General features: G+C 64.6%; 5 protein-coding genes across 5 annotated transcripts; 3 read left to right on the forward strand and 2 right to left on the reverse strand.

The window, feature by feature from the left end:
• Positions 1-1,386: 1,386 nt before the first annotated feature.
• CHLRE_03g144164v5 (uncharacterized protein) lies at positions 1,387-5,471 on the reverse strand. The gene is made up of 7 exons (XM_001695592.2): positions 5,012-5,471; positions 4,545-4,711; positions 4,050-4,181; positions 3,760-3,828; positions 2,953-3,117; positions 2,432-2,700; positions 1,387-2,109 (listed from the first exon to the last, which is right to left on the reverse strand). Exons 1-7 carry the CDS (start codon positions 5,367-5,369, stop codon positions 1,755-1,757), a joined length of 1,515 nt encoding a protein of 504 aa, XP_001695644.1. The 5' UTR covers positions 5,370-5,471; the 3' UTR covers positions 1,387-1,754.
• Positions 5,472-5,651: 180 nt separating this feature from the next.
• Positions 5,652-7,453, forward strand: CHLRE_03g144184v5 (uncharacterized protein). The gene is made up of 4 exons (XM_043060370.1): positions 5,652-5,899; positions 6,117-6,254; positions 6,427-6,533; positions 6,690-7,453. The coding sequence occupies exons 1-4, from the start codon at positions 5,721-5,723 to the stop codon at positions 6,776-6,778; spliced, it is 513 nt and encodes a 170-aa protein (XP_042925499.1). The 5' UTR covers positions 5,652-5,720; the 3' UTR covers positions 6,779-7,453.
• Positions 7,454-7,691: 238 nt separating this feature from the next.
• Positions 7,692-9,821, reverse strand: CHLRE_03g144204v5 (uncharacterized protein). Its single transcript, XM_001695591.2, has 3 exons — positions 9,464-9,821; positions 9,123-9,287; positions 7,692-8,834 (listed from the first exon to the last, which is right to left on the reverse strand). The coding sequence occupies exons 1-3, from the start codon at positions 9,686-9,688 to the stop codon at positions 8,577-8,579; spliced, it is 648 nt and encodes a 215-aa protein (XP_001695643.2). The 5' UTR covers positions 9,689-9,821; the 3' UTR covers positions 7,692-8,576.
• Positions 9,822-9,921: 100 nt separating this feature from the next.
• Positions 9,922-13,203, forward strand: CHLRE_03g144224v5 (uncharacterized protein). Its single transcript, XM_043060371.1, has 6 exons — positions 9,922-10,235; positions 10,418-10,635; positions 10,920-11,467; positions 11,707-12,062; positions 12,227-12,510; positions 12,707-13,203. The coding sequence occupies exons 1-6, from the start codon at positions 10,007-10,009 to the stop codon at positions 12,845-12,847; spliced, it is 1,776 nt and encodes a 591-aa protein (XP_042925500.1). The 5' UTR covers positions 9,922-10,006; the 3' UTR covers positions 12,848-13,203.
• A 2,228-nt stretch (positions 13,204-15,431) lies between these two features.
• On the forward strand, positions 15,432-23,526 carry CHLRE_03g144244v5 (uncharacterized protein). Its single transcript, XM_043060372.1, has 14 exons — positions 15,432-15,912; positions 16,028-16,060; positions 16,134-16,229; positions 16,315-16,374; positions 16,482-16,805; positions 16,970-17,080; positions 17,196-18,475; positions 18,619-18,878; positions 19,031-19,697; positions 19,817-19,996; positions 20,178-20,869; positions 21,045-21,759; positions 21,878-22,717; positions 22,859-23,526. The coding sequence occupies exons 5-14, from the start codon at positions 16,556-16,558 to the stop codon at positions 23,162-23,164; spliced, it is 5,301 nt and encodes a 1,766-aa protein (XP_042925501.1). The 5' UTR covers positions 15,432-15,912; positions 16,028-16,060; positions 16,134-16,229; positions 16,315-16,374; positions 16,482-16,555; the 3' UTR covers positions 23,165-23,526.
• Positions 23,527-23,704: the final 178 nt, after the last annotated feature.

The raw sequence follows: 23,704 nt of genomic DNA on the forward strand, positions 1-23,704 counted from the left end.
GTGTGGGCGTGTGTGTGGGCGGCGGTGGCCGGCAGGTAAGACCGGGCCTGCAGTATCGGCCGCCGCCAGCCCTGGCAGCCGTGCTTGCCGCAGCGCGACATGCGGTGCACCAGGCGGGCGGGGTCCTTCTTGACCGCCATGAAACAGAGGCGGCAGAAGCGCTCTCCGCTCTTGAGGTAGCTCCAGTGCTTCTTGGACTGCGGCACCCAAGGCGGCACCTCGCAGAAGGTGCAGTGCCGGGGCGCGCGCATACCCGGACGTGCAGCTTAAGCCTGCAGGCAGGGCTTGCATCTTCGGAGAGCGGCAAGAAACTGGCCCCAAGTCAGACCCTCGGGCGAGAAAGGTTGGGCAATTCCGTGGGTGTATTCTTGCCGCGTGCGGCTGCATACGGTCCCCGAATCGCGCCAACTACCCCTTCCCGGGAGTGGGGGACGGCCCCCCCAACGCTGACAAGTGTTCCCCGGTCACGGGAAAAGGGGCTGAGCCCCTCCACAGTCTGAGGCCGAACAACCTCATCGCCCGGACATAGCCGGGGTTGGTTTCCACAGGCACATAGCCAATGGGGGGGGGCTCACGTGCTCACCAAGTGTGCAACCACTGCGGGACGGTGTGGGTGAGTCCACGTTGCGGGCGGGCGGCTGGCTGGGTGATGGCTGGGTGATGGCTGGGTGACGGCTCAGTGAGGCTCAGTGGGGCTCAGTCGTGGGCTCAGTGGGTGATGGCTGGGTGACGGCTGGGTGACGGCTCAGTCGTGGGCTCAGTGGGACACACTCACTCTACCCCCCCCCCGACGGTGCTGGGACGTGACGTCAACTCCGCAACCAACATCCGGCACGCGCTGGTGGAGATGCTGCTGGGGCACAAGAGACCTGCATCGCTGGCAGCGGCGGCGGCGGCGGCGGCGGCGGCAGCAGCGGTGGCGCGTGCGCGCATCTTGGTAGCGGAGGGGGCAGGAAAGGCCACGTGGGGGAGGAGAGCGCAGCGCCGCCCAAGAAGTGGCGCAAGCGCGCAGGCTGAGGAGCCGGCTGGTGTCTAGGTAGCGGTCCGCGGTGGGGCTGGCAGGGCATGCGTAGCGGCATAACAAGTAGTGCGGCTGTTGACAACTGTGCTGCGTCTGGCTGCGGTTGGCTCTGCTGTGGCATCGCGATTGCTAAGCACCTGGTTTGGCTATGTGCCTGTGGAAACGGACCGCGGCTATGTCCGGGCGATGAGGTTGTTCGGCCGCAGACTGTGGAGGGGCTCAGCCCCTTTTCCCGTGACCGGGGAACACTTGTCATATTGCGTGTAAATCTCGGATTGGTCGTGTGCTGCTGCTCGGTGGCTGGCGTGTGGCGTGTGTGCACACCGTGGTCATGCTAGCCCCCAAGCCCCAAGGGGGTAGACATGGGTCCACTGATTTGCAGTCAGTCCTCCGGATGCTGCGGGGCTCAGACCCTTCTTCAACTGTACAAAGCTGAATACGCTTTGTCACATGTCCACACGTCCGGACCACTCACTGCAACAGGTACCTGAGGTGCGTATGTCCGCCCGCCCGCCCCCTTCGCCATGCGTACTCTGCAGCTGTTCAAAAACACCGCGCACGGCACCGACGAAGCCTGCAGCCTCACTTTGCAGCATCGTCGATGACTTGACTTTGTCCAGTTCAACAAACTCACGCTTCCTCTACTACCCCTCTAAAATCACGCACTACTACGGCCCACAATCACTTGCATCCCCACCACCACCGGCTCTCACTGAGTGCGCCTACCTGCCCCTCACAGCAGGTTGATGGTGTCCCGCACCACCAGCCCCAGCCCCAGCGCCGTGAGCAGCAGGAAGCCGCTGGCCATGATGCCGCCCTCCACAGCCGCGGGCAGCTTGCGGCCGCCGCGCACCGCCTCCACAGCCAGCAGGAACAGGTACCCGCCATCAAGCGCCGGCAGCGGCAGGATGTTGACCGCGGCCAGGTTGATGTTGACAATGGCGGCGAACTGGAACAGGCCGGCGCTGTCTGCACGCAGCACCTCGCTGCCCGCCGCCACAATGGCCACGGGCCCGGACAGCTGGCCGCTCATGGCGCCGAAGTTGGTCACGATCTGCTTCAGGCCGTTCAGCACAGTGCCCGCCAGCCTGGGGGGTGGGGCAGGGGTGTGGGGAACAGGCGGGTGGGGATGGTGCGTCAGCAGCGTACAGCATTGTTGGGGCATGAGTAGAGTACGGGTCAAGGCCGCGAGGGGGTACAAGGGGTGGTGCGGGCCGCGGCGCCGGTCTATCCCAATCCCCTTTGCTTCTGCCCCCCAGCCGCCCACGTGCTGTGGACATGGGTTTGGTCCTGGCAAGCCCCGGCCGCCCAGTCAGTAGGCCATCCCCCGCCCAGCCCCAGTCTTGGATTCAATGGACTAATTTACCCCCCCCCACACACACACGCACACACACACACTCTCTCACCCACCTGTTGAACTCGCTCGAGGTCATGGCCAGCACCTCGCCCGGCCCCTGCGCGTAGGTGTGTTTGATGTAGGTGTTGGAGGTGAGCTGCACGCCCATGCGGCCGCCGCCGTCGCTGCCCGCGTCCGGCGTCACGCGCAGCTGCAGCACCTCCGCGCCGCCCGGCTGGCTGCCGCTGCCGCTGGCGGAGGCGGCCGAGGCTGAGGGCCGCTCCACCTCCACCACCAGCTCGCGGCCGGGTGAGGCGCGGATGGCGGACACGGAGGTGGACACCTGCGGGTGCGAGGTGGCCACCAGGGTGAGCGGGCCCGGAGGTAACGGGGCGGTCGCGACATGACCAGGTGGGTTGCAACGCTTCTGCCGACGGGCTCACGGCATACCCGGTGGCGCTAACCAGGCTGCCCGTAACACCACTGACACGCAGTGGCCGGAGCCAGGCCGACCTCCAGGCGCCCCCCCCCCTCACCACGACCTGCCCGCCAGCTCCCCCCCCCCTCACACACACACACACACACACACACGCACCTGGCTGGGCGCCGCCGGCACCACCACATCCCCCAGCCGCAGGATGATGTCGCCGCTGCGGATGCCGCCGCGCGCCGCCGCCGACATGGCGCCCGCGGGCGTGTCCGGGACCACCACCTTGACTCCGGGCAGGAAGGCCGTCTCGGCCTTACCCACACTGGAGATCTGCAGAGGAGGGCAGGAGGGGCCGAGGGGGTGGTTGTTCATGCGGAGAATGGAGTGAATAAATCAGCAGTTTGAAGTGCCGACGTCGGGGGTGGGGGGTGGGTGGTGGGGGGGAAAGGCCGTGTGGGTACGGAAGCTTTCATTCAATCGAGGCGAACACTCAATTCAACATTGTTTTGACATATACATACCGCCTCGTTGCCACACTGACCGCAACAGTACCCGGCCCCGCACCATCCCTCGACTCACCGGCTGTGACAACCACAGCTGCAGTACTGGTCTCCCGCCCAAACCAGCCACTCGGTCCTTACGCCTCACACCCGCGTCCGCCCAGCCCACCCCCGCCTGACCCAACCCCTCCATTCCCCGTTTCCCCCCTCCCGCTTCTTCGTTCGAGCCCAGGTGAGTATGTTAGTAAAGATTTGCAACTAGTTGGGTGACGGGGTCCGCGCGCGGCTCGCACTGCTGACATGACTTAGAGCTGCTCTGGACTGCTACTTCCACCTGCCCCTACACTGCCCAAGCCCGCCCATATGGTGATGTACAAAAGCTCGCATATGCGGCGGCAGTTTCTCCTTGCAGCGCGACTCTTTCCTTACGGGACAGGTTCAAAGTTAACCCCTCCGCTGCCCTTCCCCCCACCTGAGCCAGCAGCACTAGGTAGGCGAACAGGACGTTGGCGATGACGCCCGCGCTGATGACCAGGGCGCGCTGCAGGAGGCAAGTCAATAGGGGTAGCAGGACGGCGCAGGAGGCGAGTCGGAAGTGTATGACACGGTGACACGGGATGGCGACAGGACTGCTCACCAGGGGCCTCTCATGGGACCCTCCTCCCCCGCCCTCTTCCCCCGCCCTCTTCCCCCGCCCGCTCTCCCCGCCCCCGCCCCCGTGCCCACCGCCCTCTTCCCGCGCTTTCCCCCTGCCCCGCCCACCTGCGGTATGGGTCTGTTCTTGAGCAGGTTGGGGTCCTCAGGGTCGAATGAGCCGTTGGTGGGGTCGTCATCGGGGAAAGCCACGTAGCCGCCCAGGGGCACCGCGTTCAAACAGTACTCCACCTCGGGACCCTAAAAGAGGTAGGACGTGCAGTTGTGGGGAAGAGGAAGTCTGTTTATGGCAGCATTTGTGTGTGCACGTATGTGGAAGTGGGCGGCAAGTCACCGTGGATAGCTGATGCGATCGTGCCTGCGTGCAGGAATGTGGGCCACGGCATTGCCCCGTCCCCAGGTACTCCACGTCCGCCCGGAGGGCTCCCTGAGATCCTCCGCCTTCACCCGCCGACGCACTCCACAGCCCCACCCCGCTTCTCTCACCCAACCGCCAGTGTGCCTCGCGGCTCCTCTTCCAACCTGCTCTTGCCCTTTTCCCCTACCCCCTCTCCTCCTCCCCTCTCTCCTCCCTCCCCCACCCCCATCTTCGTCCGCGCACACCTTGTACTTCCAAATGGCCGGTCCGAAGCCCACCGCGAACCGCGCCACCCGGATGCCCTGCAGCCGCGCCGCCGCGAAGTGGCCCGCCTCGTGCACCGCCACAATGGCCGCCAGCACCCCCACCGCCTGGACCACTGAGGCCGGCTGGGAGATGTCCACACCCAGACCTGGAGAGGGGAGGGGAGGAGGAGGAGGAGGAGTGTTCGAGGAGGAGAGTGGTGGTGGGCAGAACTGCGGCGCTGGGGTGGCAATGCAGGTCATGCGCACATGAGGTCGGCGCTGCGCCGCACTTGTTTAGTAATAGTGGCAAATGCGCATCTGCAGCGCATCAGGGTCCCAACGGAGCACCGCTCGAGCCCTCGCTGTCCCACCTGCTCCTGCCTAACAGCTGCGTGGCCAGCGCACAGCCTTGCCCTGCACTCTGGGGTTCCCCAGCCCACACGCCTCCCCCACCCCTCTTCACCCACCCGCCAGCATGCCCGCGCCCAGCAGCACTTTGGGCTGCGCCAGTGCCCCCAGCGCCCCGAGGTCCATGTCCAGCTTCGGCCAGCTGCCGGGTGAGCCGGCCTTGCGGGGCCGCTGCGAGAGGCGGGAAGTGCTCGCCTCCTGGCCAACGCTCAGATGGTGCGGCATCCGCTCCAGCGCCTCCGCCGCGGGCTCCTCAAAGCGCAGCGGGGGAGCAGATGGCAGAACCACATGATCCGAAGCCTCAGACGCTACGTGTAGCGGCCGACAAAGGCCTGGCGGGGCCGATGTGCGTGGTAGGAGACGCGGGGCAAGCGCTGGCCGCAACCGGTTAGGCGCGGTAAGCTTTGCAGTCTGCATTCTTTCGCGGTAAAAAACCTTGGGCGGTTGGTAGTGCTGCGTTGTAATAAGCCAGTGTATGCTTGCGTGTCTTTGCTGTTTTCCACAGCCGCTTTAGGTCTGAGCAATATGTAAGTATGCTATATATCATACAAGACCTTATTAAAGCTCTCAGCACCCATTCGGTGACGCGACAGTTGTGACTGGCCAGGGCTGGCTGGTGGGGGATGAGGCATGAGGCATGAGGCCTCGCCTCCTTGCCTATAAGAAAGCCCTGCTCACAAGTTTGTCTTGCATGCTGCAGCCCAGACTGCGACAATACGGTAATCGTGCCAGGCCGTGCAAGTCGACGCAATAAACTCTGCAATAAACATGATGTCTACACAGAAGCAGCACGTTTCTGGCGCTCGCCCGCAGCTGGCGTCGCGTACTCGTGTGATGAAGGTCAACGCGCTATTCCGTAGCAAGACTGTGGTCGTGGAGGAGAAGCCTGTGACGACCAAAGGCGCGAAGGGCAAGGCTAAGGCGCCCGAGCCCGAGCCAAAGCGCAAGTGAGTATAAAAGCTACTGGGTAATGAGGGGCGCGGGGGAATCGGCGAGTCGCCGCTTGACTGACAGTTGCCGGCCCTCGGCCACTCAGTGACGCTCTCTGTTCAGCCACAGGAATTCTGCCCCTTTCCCACTCGCTCTCCGTCCCTTTCACTCCTCTTCCCCAGCACCCTGCCTAGCCATCCCGCTCTGAACCCTCGTCTCCCTCCGCATCCGCAGGCAGCCCAGCGGCCTGAGCCAGGCACTGAACGCTTTTGACTTCACCTCCACACGCTCCGCCAAGGACGCTGACCTGCTATACGAGGCCAAGTACGGCAACCGCGGGGAGGACGGCAAGATGACGCCCGAGCAGTACCAGTGAGTCCGTTCTCATCCGTACTGCCTTGCCGCCACACTGCTGCACTGGGACCTGCCCGCCACCGGCTGACCAGCCAGCTGCTTCGGCGTTGTGCTCCAGCTCACTTGATAGCAGTCCTCGCGCCCCGCTTGACGCCTGTGGCCTGCACCCGCGCCTCCCTACCCACAACAGGGCTCTGCGGCGGAAAGTGATCGGCACTGCCAAGGACTACTGGAAGGACTGGGTGGAGGAGGAGCAGGTCAAGACCGTCAAGACATACTACAAGCCCGAGGACGCCGGTGAGAGCAGTGCCCGTATGTGCCTAGCAGCCACTCGTGAAGCGGTGGTGTGTCCTAGAGTCTGCGTAATGGTTTGGCGCACGCTTAATACTTCATGACAACCTGTTTCGGGTGTGTGTGCTAACGCGCCCTCCGCACCTGTCCTCTCCCCTGCAGGCGGCACTGTGCCGTACCTGCCGCTGCTGGTGGGTGTGGTTGTGCTGATGCTGGCGACCACCGTGTACGTGGTGGCGCAGACCTCGTAGGGCAGCCGCACCCCAGCCTAGCTAGCGTAGGAGGATGACATCAATCAAAGTTCCTTCTTTTAAAGAAGTGCGAAGGATGCGGCGCGTTGATTATGAGTCGTCTCGTACGAAGAAATGGGAGTGGAGATATGAAAAGAGAAGCGGAGCGGATTGAACTGTCGAGAGATGGAGAGCGCTCGTGTATGCATATGGGAGTGTGCCTGCGGGTTGCAGCCAGAGTCTTTCTTTGAGTGTTGTTGTCTTGTTACTGTTGTTTATTTGGTTTGGCTGCCCGGGCGCTGCCTCATGCGTGGTTCGTTTCGTGCATTTGGTTTTTTTGGAGACATGAGACTTGCAGACCTTGTGCGCGATGCGGTGCTGTGTGTATGTGCCTGGTGTTGTGTTGGAGCCCATTTCCTGTGTGGGCATTCGTTCAGCACATGTGCAGGAAGCGCGAACTCAACAGGAACGGTGTCAGAGAAAACTGTGAGCAGGGAAGTGGCGGCGTGAGAGTAGTTGGTGGGGTTTACAGATGTCGAGAGATCATTGGTGTACTGCTCCTCGGCTCGAATAGCCGAGCGAGACAATGCCTGCTACAGAATCATGGAAGGTAAAGGCATGGGCGGGCTGTCGTCTGTGCCACTGGCACGAAGCCAGCACCTTGTAACCTAATACCTCCTGCATAAGGAGTCGCTGTTAGCGGTGGCATTCGCTCGCGTGATGGCAAAGAGGTGAGGGGCAGGGCTGCTAGACAGGTGGGCGACGTGGCGGCAGCGGAGGAGCCCAGCCGGCAGCCGCTACGGCGGGGGAGTGGCACTCCTGCAGTCCTATGAAATTGAGCTCTGCGCTGTAAGGTTGCATGGTCTCGCTGCGTGTGGTCCTCGGAAGCTAGCCCGGGCACGATCAAGAGCAGAGGTTGACGCATTGATTCACCACGATGGACGTGTTACACGGCCAGTGAGGTCCAGCCCCCAAGCGGCAGCAGCGCCCGCCACGCGACTCACTGAGCCTCAAGCCACCTGCATGCTATCCCTTTCACCGTCGCCGCCGTTGCACCCACCCACGCCTCCCACTTATCACCCACCACAGCCATTGCGACATGCCCCCCTGGTGTACTAGGGCCATCCGTGGCTTTCTCGCCAACGTGGCGTCCCCATATGCAAACAATGTGTTGAGCTTGCGCCTAGGACAGACGGGCACCAGGACGGTGTAAGAGGGCTAGCGCTGAAACGGGATCAACCTATCTAGCTCCTCACATCATGGACCTAGGCCTGACGGCTTGAGGACAGGATCAACCTGTCCTCCAGACTCCACCACCTAGAAGAACTCTACTCGAATTGAATACCGTACCGGCAACTTCAACGCCCGGATCTGCATTTCACTATGCGTCCTTCCCCTGCTCTTAGAACGCACGCTTATACAATATATACGACTCGACCCCCTACCGCCTTCGGCAAAGCGTCTAGTATGCACAAGTGCAAGCATTCAACTTACTGGCCATCTCCGCGCCCGTCAACCACCTGCCGCGCCCATAGCCATGTGCGCCGCAACCCAGCCATGGACATGCCATCACCACCAGCCTACCTGCTGGGCGGCGTCCACGTTACAATCACTCCTGCCACCTAATGCCTGCTCCCCATCCCTTCACCAAAATCCCCCCACACCTCACTGCGCACTACACCAGCCCCCCTCAACGCAAACCGATTCCGTTCACCGTATTATGGAACTCAAGCCCACTACCCTGTCCCCGCCTCCATCACCACCACCATCACCACCAACCCCCACCACCTCGCGGCAACCCCGCACCTCCCTCGCCTTCCTACATGGTCGCGCCTGCTGCGGCGGGCGCGGCGGGGATGTAGGTGAGGTCGGAGGCGGGCATGACCGTGCCGCCGTACATGCGCTCCAGCCGGCCCGCCAGCTCGGCCGCCGCCGCCAGCACCTCGGGCACGTGCTGCCGCGCGCTGTCCTCATCCTCGCCGATGGAGGCCATGAAGGCGGCGCGACTGGGGACCATGCCCAGACCTGCCCACACAGCCGTCTGCACCATGTAGGTATGGATGGGGTGCAGCGAGCCCTGAGGCAGGCCGGGCGGGTACGCGGGGCGGGCGGGCCGGGGGGGGGGGGAGGAGGTTGATGAGATGAAGCGGGCATAGCGTAAACGGGGTGCCTCAGGCCCTGCTGTCCAGCTAGCTAGCAGGGCGTTGTGGCCGGTGGCAGGCCAGACGCTTGCACGACAGCGCCGAGCAGCTGTGCTGAATCTGCTGCCGCGTTCCCGTTCACGAAGATTTATGCTCCTCCCACTCCTGCAACCACACCTCTCCACAGTCCCCACACAATCACCCACGGCCACCCAGTCCCCCACCTTGTACGCCACCCACAACGCGTCCTTGAGCTGCGTGCTGGGGCTGTCCAGCAGCTGCTGCAGCAGCAGGCGCACGAAGGTGATGACCAGCATCAGGCGGTGCAGGTTGCGCGCGCAGCTGCCCTTTGTGGTGGCGCGACCGGCGCGCACGTCCGCGTCCACCACCTGCGCACAAGCGCGCGTGTGCACATGTAGGTGTACGTGTGTGTGCATACGTGTGAGTAACGGCGGCGCAGGCGGGCGGACTGCAGGCGGAGGCGGAGCGCAACGGTTCCTGGAGCCGGTCGCCAAGTGTGGGCGCTGGTGCGCACCCAACTGGGGCCAGGGTTTCCTAACCTCACCTCACGGAGGGTTTTCAGCTGCGCTGACACCTTGCGGATGGACTCCACCTTGCCGCCCATTTCCACTTTTGCAAAGTACATAATCGTTCCCAGGTGGTCGAAGGCCTCCAGGATGTGGTCACACAGCCGCGCGAAATCGGCACTCTGAATGTCATCACCCTGCTCGTGAACCGCCTTCAGCGACACTGAGAGACCTTCAAGATAGCGCCCCTTGTGATTTGTCATGGCCGCGGAGTAAGCGTGTCCAACGCACGAGGTATCTGTGAAAGGTTGGTTCGCTATAGTTTCTAGGCGCAACAGCAGCAGCCGTCCCAATGCAATGTCTGACGTTTGGTTGTGAACATAAGCACTAATTTGTAGCAAGATTTGAATACAGAGCTGTTGTGTTTGGCATCGCTAAAGGACCTCGCCAGATGGGGGCCAAAACTGGCGCGGGACTTCTCGCTAGCTACGGATATATATAAAGCTGTTATCAAGGATGTGACTACGCGCGTGCGCGCCCGAGTCTGACCAGAAGCCACGAGTGCTGACAGGAGTGGCGACATGGCGGAGAGCTCAGACGAGCCCTGCCCGCGCTGCCAGGAGCCCGCGGTGGTTTATGATTCAGCTGGAGGCTGCTTCGTGTGCTCCAGTTGCGGCTACGTGGTGGCAGAGCAAGGATTCGTCGCGCAGCACGCCGGCCCGACGGTGGAGCAGCCTGGCGACGCGCGGGAGGGCGCTGGCGGACGGGACCGTGTGGTGTCTGCGGCGGCTGCAGCCTACGCCGCAGCAGGTGCGCCCAGCAGGTCCTTGGGCCTCACGGGACATGGAATCCTGGACCCCCTTGCACCCGGAAGGGGACCGACTCAACTGGGCTTCGGGGGACCCACCGTAGGTCTGTACGTGTCTTTCAAACACAGAGCAACATAAGCAACCCAGCACACTGTATCATCCACGGTAGCCCTTGCCCCGCAGGTGGCGGCCGGCTGGACGGCGGCAGTGGCCTGGGTGCGGGCTCCTTCCAGGACCGCCTGCTGAGGGGGGCGGCGGCGGCGGCAGGGGCTGGGGCGGGGGCAGGGGCAGGGTCACGGCAGCTGCGGCAGCGGAAAGAGTTGGACACACTCCGGGCGCTGGCGGCGGCACTGAGACTGCCGGGGCCAGTGGAGGCGGCAGCAGCGGGATTCCTGGCGCAGGTGGGGAGAGGTAGGGGTGGAGATGAAGGGTTTGGCTGGGCGGCTGGGAGTGGGCGCGAATGTGTGGCAACGTGCGAACGGAGCGCGAGTGCTGTGCCGCTCTGGGGGCCCAGCGGTGCCTCATGCAGGTGGCTTGAGGCACTGAGTGGGGGCTGAGACACAGCTGGGTAAATGCGGATGATTGGCTTACGGCTGCGCTCCGCGCGCCTGCTCACGCCCCGTGGCGGCTCCTCATGCCTCATGCCGCTGACCGGCTACTCTGCGCCGTCTGTGTCCTGCCGCAGATCCACACAGCCCAGGCGGAGGCTTACCGGGCGGCCCGCATGCGCCGCCAGCTGCAGCAGCAGGAGCAGTGGGATGAAGCAGAAGGAAAGGAGCCGCAAGCCCCATGTCCGGGCGCGGACCCGGGTGCTGGCGGTGTAGCCGCGGCTGTCGTTGGCGCCGGCGGTCGCGCGGCGGAGCCAGTGGAGGGCGAGGTCGGCGACAAGGACAATGACGACGACGAGGGAGCCGGGGAGTCGGAGAGCGGCCTGGATGACGAAGAGGAAGAGGACTCGGATGACGGTGGAGGCGGCAGCGGCGCAGTGGCGGACAGGGGCCGGCAGGAGGGGCCGGCAGCTGCACGGCGCCGGTGGCTGGCAGAGCCGCCACGCACCGGCGGAGCAATGCGAGCGGCGCGGCTAGCCGGGCTGTTGTACCTGGCGGCCCGGTGCGGCGGCGGCGGCGACAACGGTGGCGGTCAGGTGGCACTGACACTGGCGGAGGTGGCGGCAGCGTGTGCGCCCGGCTGCGGTGGCGCGTGCGACATGTTTGTGCTGGCGCAATATGCCAAGTGGGTGGTGGGTTGGGGTTGGGTGGAGAGGGGGGCGTTGAGGGACGGGTGGGGATCAATGGCGGGCGCAATCGCAGCCACCCCCGGGCATCAGCACCTGCGCCTGCGCCCGCACCGTCAACTGCGCCTGCGCTTCACATGACATGAGTACTCGGAGCAATGCGACGGCCATGCATCACGTGTGCACTGTTCCCCACCCCTTGCATGCCCCTCCCCCTCCCCTCCCCCTGCCCGCACAGGCACCAGGCCCTGTTCCTGGGTCTGACGCCGCTGCCGGCTGTGGACGTGGAGCGACACGTGGGCCGCATGACCCGGGCGCTGCTGGCGGCCACCGCAGCCGCAGCCGCAGGCGGAGGCGGCGGTGGGCTTCCACCGCTGCCGGGGAGCAGCAGCGGTGGCGGTGGGGCGCCTCCTGCGGCTGGTGCTGGTGCTGGTGCTGGCCGTGGCTCCCCAGGCCTGCCGCCGCCGGCCGCCGCTGTGCCGCTGGACGAGACTGCGCTGTGGCGTCACCCGCTGTCGCGCCGCTGCGGCCAGCTGGCGGCGCTGGTGGTGCGGCGGGGCTGGCACGAGGGCCGGACACCGAGGACGGTGGCAGGTGGGGAGCAGTGCAGTGCTGTGAACTGTGCAGTGCAGTGGTGCGGGCCAGCAGTGGGACACTGGTGCCTGGGTGCATGAATGGCCGGCACCGCTACAGGGAATGTGCAACATGGCTAATGCTCCCGCCTCCCCCCCCCCCCCCGCGGCTGTCCTCCCGCCCAGGCGCCGTCCTCAGCATATGTATAGACGGCTTGTATCCGGGGCACCGCACCCAGCGGCGGCAGCAGCAGCAGCGGCAGCGGGAGCAGCAAAAGCGGAAGAGGAGGAGCCAGGGCCGGGCAGGGCGCAGGCAGGGTGGGGGCGTTGCAGGCGAGGACGCGCGCGTGGAAGAGGAGGAGCCGGATGAGGAGGCGGAAGAGGAGGGGGAGGAGGGCCCGCTGACGCTGGCTGCACTGGCGCGTCACGCCATGTGCGCCCCCCGGCAGCTCATACAGCTGAGGCAGGAGGTGAGGGTTCGTCAGGGGCCGTGTGTGGGTGGGCGCCGGCGGCCCCATGGGGCGGCATGGTCGTGATGGGCATGTGCTGTCGACTGCTGGACCAGGCGGGCAGACGCCAGTCCAGCTCCCTCCGCCTGCCTGGGCCCCGGACTCCCGGCCGCAACCTCCACCCGCACCCCACCCCGCCCATCCCATCTGCCTGCAGCTGCTGACCCACCTGCTGCAGCTGTGTTCGGGCCTGCCGCTGGCTCCCGGGCTGGTGACGCGGGGCAATGTGGCGACCCAGTTGGAGCTGCTGCTGGCGGCGGAGGCGGCGCTGGGCGGGGCGGCGGCGGTGCCAGGATGATAGGTGTTGGAGCAGGAGTGGTGGGGTCAGTGACGGCGAACAGCTGTCCACAGGAAGGGAGGAGGGAGTACCCGTCTGAAACGCAGTCAGACAAGCAGTATCAGGGGGAGCGTGAGGTTTTAGGTGTGCTGTGTAGCTCGACGCTTCGCGTTGCAACGCGGGCTCTTGTTGATGAGTGGCACCGGCGGCCGGAGGCAGGATGCCCGTGCGGCGTCACGCATCCGTCCGACCGGGCGCAGGCGGGTGATGACATCTTTATGGTTGCGATATTACAAAGAAGGGACAATCCGACCAAGCAAGGGTGCCCGTGCACCCAGGTCAAGAGGGACCATCTCCGGCCCGAAAGGAAACCACCCTCCCCCCAGTTGGCTACCGACCTTCCACAACCGGGCAACAGGTCTTCGCGTAAAGCGTGTCTCGGCAGCTGCACAGCGAGTCGAAGCTAAGCCCAAGCCCGCCAAAGCCCCACCAACGTACAGCAAACCGCACTAGCGCACGAGGCGCAATCAAACCGGCGAGGCGTCAACGCAGGTACACCGGGCACGTAGTCCGGCGACGCCCACGTCGACGCCCCACACCCATCTTTATGGATGCGAATTACAATTGAAGGGACAGTCCATCTTTATGGTTGCGATATTACAAAGAAGGGACAATCCGACCAAGCAAGGGTGCCCGAGCACCCAGGTCAAGAGGGACCATCTCCGGCCCGAAAGGAAACCACCCTCCCCCCAGTTGGCTACCGACCTTCCACAACCGTGCAACAGGTCTTCGCGTAAAGCGTGTCTCGGCAGCTGCACAGCGAGTCGAAGCTAAGCCCAAGCCCGCCAAAGCCCCACCAACGTACAGCAAACCGCACTAGCGCACGAGGCGCAATCAAACCGGCGAGGCGTCAACGCAGGTACACCGGGCACGTAGTCCGGCGACGCCCACGTCGACGCCCCACACCCACAGCGCACACACCAGAGGCACACCGCTCCCACCACCCACGAGCAAATTAAGGCGAGGGGGGCGGGGAGCCCACATCATCAGGCAACACTAGCAGCACACAGTCACCTGCACCCCGCGAGAGGAACGGATGGTGCGCAGGCACCGTGGCCCAGGCTTTCGGGCGGAGGCCGAGACTGACATACGATTGCAGCCGGCCCCAGAAATCAGCAATAACGGACACACTGATGCGCATGACTTCCGCCGACGTCAGAGCCCGACGCACACGCAAGCCAGTCATGATCACCTGCTGCCGGCCCGAGTCAAGGGCAGACAGCGCAGCCAAACACACTACATCCCACACCGGCGGCGCCAGCCCAGCAGGCGGCTGCACCAGCCAAAGGTCAGCACGGGAGAAACAGTCATCAGCCGTGTCAGGAGGGGACCCCAGCATTGCCATAGCCATGTTCTCCCGCAGCGCCCGAGCAACAACACAGTCCCAAAAATAGTGCCGGCGGTCCCCATCACACATATCCCGCCCACACGCCCGGCACAGGGGCATTGCCACCCCAGCTGCACGCTGGGCGGCATTTTTGGGGAACGACCAGCACGCATTGGCCGCCACCCGCCACAACGCTTCCTTGTGATAATTTTCCCATTTTAACGCCCACAAACGGGCCAGAGTGCCGGCAAAGGCGCCGGCAGCCGCAAGCGCGCCGTCCGCAGACACACCAGCATCACGCACATACAACAAATGTTTAGACCGCAGCGCCGCAACCTGGGGGCCCAGTTGCATGGCCGTTCCTGCCTTCACGGAGTAGTTCAACAGCAGCAGAGGCGGGCCCCCGTCCAGGCGGGGTGGCCGTCTTCCAATCACCAAAGTGCACCCCCAGCGACTTTGCGGTTTCGACCACACGCCAACCCGGAGGCAGGGGGGGCCCAGCCACAGCTGCTGGCGCCACCCCCAAGCCCGCGGAGGTGCCCAACACCAGGAGCTCCACTTTAGACATGTTAAGCCGCTGCCCCGACGCACACCGAAAAACGTCCATGTCCGCCAGGAACCCCGGCACAGCCTGCATGCCCGCGAGAAGCGGCGTACAATCATCCGCATACTGAGACGCCAAAGCCGAGGCCAGACCAGCAAGCACGCCATGCCCCTTACTGCGCAGCCACGACAACAGGGCTTGCGCAATGGCGAGGTACAGCAGCGGGGCCAGCGGGCACCCTTGCCGGACTCCTGCCGCCAGCGGCACCCAACCAGACACACGTCCATTAACCAGCGCCGCCCCACGCGTGTCAGTCAGCAGCCGCGACACCCACGTCAAGAAGCCGGCCCCCACGCCCATACGTTCAAGGCAGGCGAGGAGAAACGACCGGTCCACCGTATCATGATCTTTATGGTTGCGATATTACAAAGAAGGGACAATCCGACCAAGCAAGGGTGCCCGTGCACCCAGGTCAAGAGGGACCATCTCCGGCCCGAAAGGAAACCACCCTCCCCCCAGTTGGCTACCGACCTTCCACAACCGAATCTTTAAGGAGCTCCTCAGTCACCAATCGCCGGGTTGCGACCGACCCGTCCCCCGGCGGGTCACCGAAGTCTTCCCCTGCAGAATGGACTCATGTTGCTTTCAGATTGGTTTCGTATTGTAGAGCGAACAATCAGCATTTATGTGAACGCACGAGATACGCAGTCACCGAAGCAAGTTCGAACTGGCGACATGCAAGCTGGAAGCGCACGCACAGGGCACGGCTCCAACTACCTGTGAATACTATCCTTTTCGGCATCTCGTATTGCACAACTCTTCACGAACTTCGCACCCCGGAAATGTAGCATGCTAGAATGGAAGCCCTCGTGGAGCACGCTCAAAGTTTCAAAGCTGCGCACGCAGCTGCCATTGTCGAACTATGTTTCGCTGGACGCAAGAGTTTGGAGCAGAGCAGGAGTGCAGTGAACAAATGGAACCACGCTGGGAAATGGAGGCTCCCCACGCGCAATTTGGCGTCCGGGCGAAAGCAGCTGGCTATCACAGCGCCGGTGGAGCTTTCAAAACTTTTGGAGCGTTGCTCGCTTGCCGGTGCGGATGCCGCGCGGGTCGCCGAAGTCGCCCAGCTGCTGAACCCCCTTCTGGGAACAACAGGTAAGCAGAAACGGTCGGCAGGAAATACTTCTGCGTCAAGAGTTACTAAGAGTGGACCTGCCCGGCACCTTGGGCGCGGCCGACGAAACCCCACGCCCCGCGAACGTGCCGCCAGCGCGCGGTGCTGTGCCGGACGCCGCGGCCACAGGTAGGACGCAAGGGGAAGGGTGCGTCGTACAAGTGTCCATTCGTGTCCTCATCTCAAGCAATTCCTTATGCAGATGGCGGGCCTGCCGCTAGCCCTGTTGCGCAACCTGCCACAGCTGGACCGCACCCCTCGCCGCCGCAAGGAGTAGGAGCCGGCGTGGCAGCGGCAGGTATGTCTGGGCGTTAACGGGCGTGGCCACGGTACGAATGCTGGCATGTGATATCCCTGACACGCCTCACACCGTGTCACTGCAGGGGGGAGTGCCGCCTCTCCACCGCGGGCACCACCTGCAGCAAATGCTGCCGCCCTGGCAGGTGTGTGTCTCTGTGACTGTGACGGGGTGCACTCAGGGGCTGCTTATGGAGTCGCGTGATTGACAGTGAGTGTCCCCACACTTATCCCGACTCCCTATGCCATGCAGCGTTCACTGACTACGTGGCCACACTCTGGCGGAACCGGGCGCCGGCGCAGGCCAGCGCCTTGGTGCACGGCTTGATGCCGCACCTAGCCAAAACCAACTGCCACGACCTGGTCGTGCGATGGCAGGCTGCTGGGCAGCTGCGGCTGGGCATGGCATCATTCAAGCGCCCGCGTGCAAAGCCATCACGAGCACTGGCTGTGGCAACTCCGGAGGACCTGGTGGCGCTGGTGCTGCGGTGCCGAGCTGAATGCGCGGAGCCGCACCGCGCAGGTTTCCTGGCCGCCATCGAAGCGCGCACAAAGGCAGCGCTAGCAGACAGCACAGGTGCGTGGGGATGACCCTAGATTCAATTGTGAGTTGGGGTAACGTAGTGACGTTGGGGTAACGTAGTGACTGCCGGTACCGCAAACTTGATGTGCCTGCCGCCTGACGGGCCCACCCTTGACACCGCGCGTCACACTGCCTGTTCCCTCGCGCCCCTTCTGCAGTCGGCACCAGCTTCGTGGCCTTCACCACACTCACGCCTGCCGCCGTCAAAGCCGCCGCAACAGCTGCGCGGCTGCAAGCGGAGGTGCAGCGGTTACAGCAACTCCGGCAAGGCAAGTGAATGCATGTGGGAAACAGCAGAAGTACCTTGCACCTCATCGGATTGTTTGGTCATGACAAACACATGTCGAATCCTTGTCCAAACCGTTCTGTTGTGCCTCCCGCCAGAGAACGGCACACCGGAGCCTGCTCCTGCGCAACGGAGAGGTGGCGCTGGCGGCGCTCGCGGCGGCCCTGACAACGAGCACGCCGCTGGCCTGGATGGCGGCGGTGGCCCCCCTGTGCACCGCCGCCACCCGGATGGGCTCTGGGCGCGCAGCTGGCGCGGCCGCGGCCGGCGGGCGTGGGACGTGTGCCGCTGGGCGATCCGCTGGAACACGCTGCGGCAGTTCCTGACGGTCTACGTCTGCTGCGCGCTGTGTGGATTCACGGCCTACCCAACTGGGGATGAGATGGCCAAGTGGGGCATGCGCACGCCTCTACCTGGGGAACGCCCTCCGCACGAGCTGTACAACTCGCTGCACTCGGGCGTCATGGCGGCGCCGGACGGCACGTGGATGCTCTGCCCCACGTGTGCCGGCAAGCAGCAGCAGGACGGCCGGGCGGAGCACGTGGTGTTCCACACGCCCGACTACGCGCGGCAGGTGGTGCGGCTGGAGCCCTCGCTGCAGATGCTGCTGTCACTGGTCAACGTGGGCGCGGGGTTTGCGGCGAACGCCAAGGGATACTTCACAGCACGACTGCAGCAGCCGCACGCAGTGGGCGCGGCAATGCTGGCGTGGGACGACAGCGCAGCTGAACGGGCGCAGCTGGTGCCAGATGGCGTGCGGGAGGTGCTGGGGTGGAGCCTCGCGTTCAACCCCATCTACCAGGCGTACCTGTCCGTCATAGAACAGCGCGGGCAGGACGCGCCGCAGCCGTTCCTGGGCCCGGAGGCGGTGGCATCCTTTGCTGCTGATGCCATCGCCCGCAGTCCCGTAGCCTACATGCTGCCTGAGCACAACGACATGTGCAAGCGCGTGCTGGCGGCGGTGATGCCCACACTGCCGCCGCCGCTTTCCCTCCGCGCGCCGCCCACATCCTATACGGCCGGCACGCTGCAACCACGCGCTGGGTTGCTGGGCGCAGCGGCTGTGGGCGGGGCCCTGGCCGTCGGAGGCGACGGGCTCACACAGCCACAGGTCATCGTCTTGCCAGACGGCTCGGCTGCCGCCTCCTCAGCGGCAGTCAGCGGCCAGGACCTGCTGCTGACCGCGGAGCTGGCGATGTTCCCATACCTGTTCCCTTTTGGCTCCGGTGCATTTGGCGGGTCAGCCATGGCGTTCAGTGAGTACCTGCAGTTCCGCGCCCGCTGCTTCCTGTCAGTGTGGACCCTCGTACAGCCATACCTGCTGCTCATGTTCGCTGTGCGAACCACTACTCAGCTGTACGGCGGCCACCGCACCAAGGTAGGCCAGAAGGGTCGGCAGCGTCTGCGTGCGTAGGACCTCACTGGGGTGCATGCAGGACTGCACCGCACGCTCCCTGTTGCTGGTGCTTCCTTGCAGCCGTCCTTCACACCAAGCCCTACTGTACCTGCCCACGTGCGCAGGTGGTGCTTGAGCGCGCCATTGCTGACTACCGGAAGCGGCATCCTGACGCCAGTGACGCCAAGCTCATCAAGCACATCATCAAGTACAGCCTCCCGTCTACCATGCCCAACACGCCGTCCTGGCACCGCCGCAACCTTCAAGACCTGCTGGCGCTGGTGGACCGGTGGGGCCTGCCCACCCACTTCCTCACGCTCACCGCCGACGAGTTCTCCACGTCCCGCTGGGAGGAGGTGGAAACGCTGGAGGACATGGTCCGCAAGTGAGCACCACCCGCCATGTTTACAGTGCGCGCTTGCTTTGCTTTGGTGGCGCCCAGCGTGTGCTGTAGGACGGACCCAGGGGCGCCTTTGACCATTCACCCCGTTCCCTCATGTGCCTCTTAGTAACCCGCGGCTCCATGTCCTGTCACAGATTCTGCAGTGGCGCCACCTGGCGGGACGCTCCCGCCGAGAATGCCTACCTTTTTCACCGTCGTGTCCAAATGTTCATGCGTGAGATCCTACGCGTGCGGCGGGGCAGCAAAGCCAGTGGCAAGGGCGAGAGTGGCGTGCTGGGCCGCGTCCAGCACAACGTGACGCGCTACGAAGTTCAGGGCCGCCAGTCCCTCCACGCCCACATCCTGCTGTGGGTGCATCCTGACGATGTGGACCGTGTCTCGTCGGAAATCGTTGCGTGCGTCCCTGCCAAGTACATAGGCAAGGACGGCGTGTGTGATGAGCACAACCCCAACTGCCCGAACAGCCGCGAGTGCTGGGAGCCCCCCAGCGACGACCCGCACGCCCTCTCCCTCTTCGACCACGTGATGAGCAAGCAGGTCCACTTCTGCACGCCCATCAAGCGTCCCGGCTGTCGCAAGCACGGCACCTGCCGCTACGGCTTTCCCTGGAAGCCGCATGACTCGCCAGTCCCCATCGTGGACCCAGCCACTCGGCGCTACGTCTACTACCGGCCCAGCTGGGCCCACCGGAACGTCTCACCGTACCATCCCACGGTGGCCCTGCTGTGGGGCGCACACATGAACCTGCAGCGCATCACTTCATCGGACTGGAGCTTCTATGTGCTCAAGTACGCCATGAAGGTGAGGGCTCGTCCGGGTGCACGCTTTGCGTCAGGTCGCAGGTGGAGTGCACACCTTTTCATCTTCTCTCGCTGACCACCCCTGTGCCCTGTGCCCTGTGCCCTGCCCCCCTTGCACAGACCGAGCCATGCGGCAACCTGAACCTGAATGCCGCCAGCCGCGTCGCGCTGGGGCTGCCCGAGGACCAGCCGGGCGCTGCGTTTGGCGCCACGTACCTTGTCAAGGTCATCTCGGCCTACCTCACCTCCACCGCCCTCAGTCCCACGCTTGCCTTCCTGGGCTGCGCCCAAATCAACACGGTGGGTGCCTAGCCCAGCAGCGCTGCGGAGCGCAACATATGCGCCGGTCTGCATGCACCTGAGGCAGTGGTCCCTGTCGGGAGAATGCCCTGATTGAGAACATTGTGGTGTATCCAATCCCTTCCTACCTTGCCCATCGCCCTGCCCCAACCCCAGTCACCCTCCCCACTCACCTACACAGGTGTTCATGTCCTCGGGTGTGGACTTTGTGTGCAGCGCCCCGCCCACCACACGCACGCGCACGGTCTTCCAAGGCGCGAAGCTGTGCGCCTGCCCCGTTGATGTGTACTCGCTGCGCCCCACCAGCCTGGCGCACGTGACATTCACGTCATATTTCCGTGATTACCGCCTGGTGCCCGCCAAGGCGCCGCGGGGCGTGCGCGCTGGCATGCCGCGTGCAGCAGCAGGCCTCACGGCTGTCACTGCTGCTGCAACGGCTGCCGCTGGCGGCCTGGCGGCCGTTGCTGCTGGCGGGCTGGGCGCCGCGGCTGCAATCGGCGTCGCCACGGCGGCAGGGGCAGCAGGCGCAGCCGTTGCGGGGGCTGCGGCGCGCGCAGCAGGGGTGGCGGCGGCAACAGAGCGGGATGGCCCCGTGCTGCGGCAGGCACCGCCGGGCGGGGAGTTGGTGGGCCAAACACAGGATCGCCACTTCAACGTCTACAAGCTGAAGGAGCCTCGCATCGTGCGGTTCTCCGACTACAACCCCGCCTCTGATCCTGAGGGCTATTTCTACAACCTCCTGCTGCAGCAGGTGCCCTTCACCAAGGAGTCCGAACTCATCTCGGCGGCGAACGGCTCCCACACCTACTTTGAAGAATGCCGGCTGCGCAGCCTGGTGCAGAACACCAGCGACCTGGAGGTGCACCTGCAGAGGTAAAGTGTCTCAAGGAAAGTCACGGGGGCAGGCAGGTGCAATCAGTCCTGGGCGCAACACTGCCGTTGTGCCGCTCCGCATGCCAGCTCTTGCGCAGTCTTCCTGTGCCTGGCGCACCTTCACCTGCTACATTACACCCGCACCTGCCTGTGCACCCTCCCACCACGCTTGCAGCTACGCCAACTACCACCTGTACAATGCTCAGAGGCGTCAGGCGCTGCTGGCCGCGTTGCTGGGCAAGTACACGCCGTCTGAGGCCACCGACGATGGAGACGAGCTCAACCCGGAGGCCGCCACCTTCACTGTCAACTACGGCGGGCTGCGCGACCCGCCGCAGGGTGCTGGCAACCCGCGCGGCGGCGGCGCGGCTGCGCGTGTGGACTCGGCTGCTCTCCGGGCTGCTCTGGCGGCGGAGTTCGAGGACCTGGACGCCATGCCTTACACGGACGCGCAGGCCGCCACCGTGGAGGCCATCCTGCGCCACCGCGCCGGCGTCATCGTGCTCACGGGCGGCCCGGGCAGCGGCAAGACCTTCACGACTAAGAAGCTGACGCGCCAGCTGCGGCAGATGGGCAAGACTGTCATGCTCACGGCTAGCACTGGCGCTGCCGCCGTGCGCCTCAGCGCCTTCGCAACCACCAACCACGGCGCCTTTGACCTGCCTTCCGGCAATGTCGCCATGAGGAGCTGGGTGCTGGGCAGCTCCGACGTGCACCCCAAGGCGGAGGCCCTGCGCGCGGCTGATGTGTTCATCATCGACGAGTTCTCCATGATGACGGATGCGCAGCTGACCCTCATCCTCACCCGTATCTTCCATGCCTGCCATTACGCCACCCTTGATGAGATGCTGGCTGACAAGCTGATCATCCTGGTCGGCGACCACGCTCAGGTGTGCATATAGTACGGTGCATGGAGGGCCGGTTCCCGCACATGACATCTTCCGCCCACCATGCCACTGAAGCACCCTCCCTCCGCCATTGTTCCTGCTCATGCCCTCCTTGTCACAGCTGCCGCCCGTCTGCAACTGCGCCGCCAGGGCGGGCCACTCTGCGGCTGTGCTGCGGGCGGCGGCCCCTCAAGCCGCCGATGCCGGGCCTGACCACCTACCGCTGTGTGAGTCATGCCATATCGCGTCCAACCCCTTCTTCGGCCTGGCGCCCAAGTATCGACTTCCCGCCTCGGTGCGCCACGCCAAGGACCCGGAGTTTGCGGCCTTCCTGGACATCATCCGCGTGCGCCCGCCCACGGCGGCTGAGCTTGAGGCCGTGTTTGGCCGGTGGAGCCCCGCCACGACGCTGACGCCTGCCAGCCCGGACCCCGCCGCCTGCAGCCCCTACTACATCTCAGAGGACATGGTGGCACTCCTGTCCGATGAGCGCACCACAGTGCTGTGCACGCACGTGGAGGACGCCAAGTCCTACAACCACGCCATCCTTGAGCGCTTGGCCGCGACCGGCGCGGTGGGCAGCGTGGAGCCCTGCCCACTGCAGCACGATGTTCCGGCGCGCTCGGTGGCAGAGGCAGGCCTGGAGAACTGGCTGCGCGACCCGTCCTTCAGAACAATCGAGCAGGTGGCCGTGGGCGCGCGCGTGGTGCTGGTGGAGAACTGCGACCTGCACAAGGGCGCCGCCAATGGTGCGGCGGGTGTTGTCACGCAGCTAAGCTATGAGACGCGCGATGACGGCCTGCGGCAGGTATCCGGAGTCAAGGTGCGGCTGACGGACAGCGGCAAGAGCCTGTGGGTTGGGCGGCGCACCAGCGAGTACAACTGGTTCAGCGGCGTCAAGTACAGCAAGCACGCCTTGCCGCTCACACTCGGCTGGGCCATCACCGCCCACCGCTCTCAGGTGCGGGTGCTGCTGCACTGGGCCCCTACTGCATCGTTCGCCAGGTTCTAGGGAGGCTTGCAGCGGGAGACTTGGTGCTTTGTCACCCCCTATTCCCCTTCGAATGCCCGTGTCCCCCCTTGTCTACCTCTTCCACCGCAGGGTGCGACGCTCACCGGCGGCACCATCATCCACGCACGCAGTGTGTTTACGCCCGGCCAGCTGTACGTCATGCTCTCACGCGTTACAGAGCGGCGGCTGCTGCGCCTGGTCGGCCCCCTCCGGCCCGACCTGTTCACACCGGTCCGCCTGCCTAACTTTGTCCAAATCGACGCTCTGGCAGAGAAGCAGCGCGCATTGCAGGCTGCTGCATTTGCGGCGGCCGCGACCGCTGTGTTGGTGGCTACCGCCACGCACCCTCCGGTGGCACCTGCTATGGAGCCAACGGCCCTTGACGGCCTGGACTAGGGACTGGGCACCTGGGCGCCCGGTCGGTTCCTCACCCTGCCATCACCTTTCCTTCATTGTGATTTGATTGTTTCATGCCCATGTGCGGGCAATGCAAGGACATACCTGACAGCTGTTGCATTGGTCCACCGGACTGCCTTGGACTTCACGCTGGTGTGCATGCCAAAGACTCCATACCTGCAGTACGCATGTTCCTGCCTTGCTGTGGTGGGTTACGCAACGCGCTGTTTTTTAATGCCTAGGGTCGCGCTTGACCGACGCTGGTGGGCTCACTTGGGCTGGTGATGCCTGGCGCCAGCTTGGCAGCTGTGCAGCATGTGCGTCACACCTGTTGTGTTCACCATTAACCTTCGCTGTATCACCTCGCTGTCATGGGAAGATCGCGAGACTCGGCCTCCATCACAACCTACCGGCGGTGCGCATTTCGGCACCCGACCGGCCGACCTCACTCCCTTCAGCGCTGACCTCCTGAGGCCTAGTCCGGCAGCCTGTCTAAAAATTGCATTTTGAGTGCAAGGAGCAGAGCGCGGGCCAGCACAC

The sequence above is a fragment of the Chlamydomonas reinhardtii genome, chromosome 3 (genome assembly GCF_000002595.2).
Source record: "Chlamydomonas reinhardtii strain CC-503 cw92 mt+ chromosome 3, whole genome shotgun sequence".
Lineage (NCBI taxonomy): Eukaryota > Viridiplantae > Chlorophyta > Chlorophyceae > Chlamydomonadales > Chlamydomonadaceae > Chlamydomonas > Chlamydomonas reinhardtii.

Coding starts and splice junctions, on each gene's coding strand:
- CHLRE_03g144224v5 (XM_043060371.1), top strand. CDS start 10,007: ATGGCGGAGAGCTCAGACGAGCCCTGCCCGCGCTGCCAGGAGCCCGCG. Junction 10,236..10,417: donor TGCAGCCTACGCCGCAGCAG/GTGCGCCCAGCA, acceptor CTTGCCCCGCAG/GTGGCGGCCGGCTGGACGGC. Junction 12,511..12,706: donor TCATACAGCTGAGGCAGGAG/GTGAGGGTTCGT, acceptor ATCTGCCTGCAG/CTGCTGACCCACCTGCTGCA.
- CHLRE_03g144164v5 (XM_001695592.2), bottom strand. CDS start 5,369: ATGCAGACTGCAAAGCTTACCGCGCCTAACCGGTTGCGGCCAGCGCTT. Junction 3,118..3,759: donor ACCTAGTGCTGCTGGCTCAG/GTGGGGGGAAGG, acceptor CCTCCTCTGCAG/ATCTCCAGTGTGGGTAAGGC. Junction 2,110..2,431: donor ACCTCGAGCGAGTTCAACAG/GTGGGTGAGAGA, acceptor CCCACCCCCCAG/GCTGGCGGGCACTGTGCTGA.
- CHLRE_03g144184v5 (XM_043060370.1), top strand. CDS start 5,721: ATGATGTCTACACAGAAGCAGCACGTTTCTGGCGCTCGCCCGCAGCTG. Junction 6,255..6,426: donor ATGACGCCCGAGCAGTACCA/GTGAGTCCGTTC, acceptor TACCCACAACAG/GGCTCTGCGGCGGAAAGTGA. Junction 6,534..6,689: donor CTACAAGCCCGAGGACGCCG/GTGAGAGCAGTG, acceptor TCTCCCCTGCAG/GCGGCACTGTGCCGTACCTG.
- CHLRE_03g144244v5 (XM_043060372.1), top strand. CDS start 16,556: ATGCCGCACCTAGCCAAAACCAACTGCCACGACCTGGTCGTGCGATGG. Junction 17,081..17,195: donor GTTACAGCAACTCCGGCAAG/GCAAGTGAATGC, acceptor GCCTCCCGCCAG/AGAACGGCACACCGGAGCCT. Junction 18,879..19,030: donor CTGGAGGACATGGTCCGCAA/GTGAGCACCACC, acceptor GTCCTGTCACAG/ATTCTGCAGTGGCGCCACCT.
- CHLRE_03g144204v5 (XM_001695591.2), bottom strand. CDS start 9,688: ATGACAAATCACAAGGGGCGCTATCTTGAAGGTCTCTCAGTGTCGCTG. Junction 9,288..9,463: donor AGCTGAAAACCCTCCGTGAG/GTGAGGTTAGGA, acceptor GCTTGTGCGCAG/GTGGTGGACGCGGACGTGCG. Junction 8,835..9,122: donor CGTTGTGGGTGGCGTACAAG/GTGGGGGACTGG, acceptor GGCCTGCCTCAG/GGCTCGCTGCACCCCATCCA.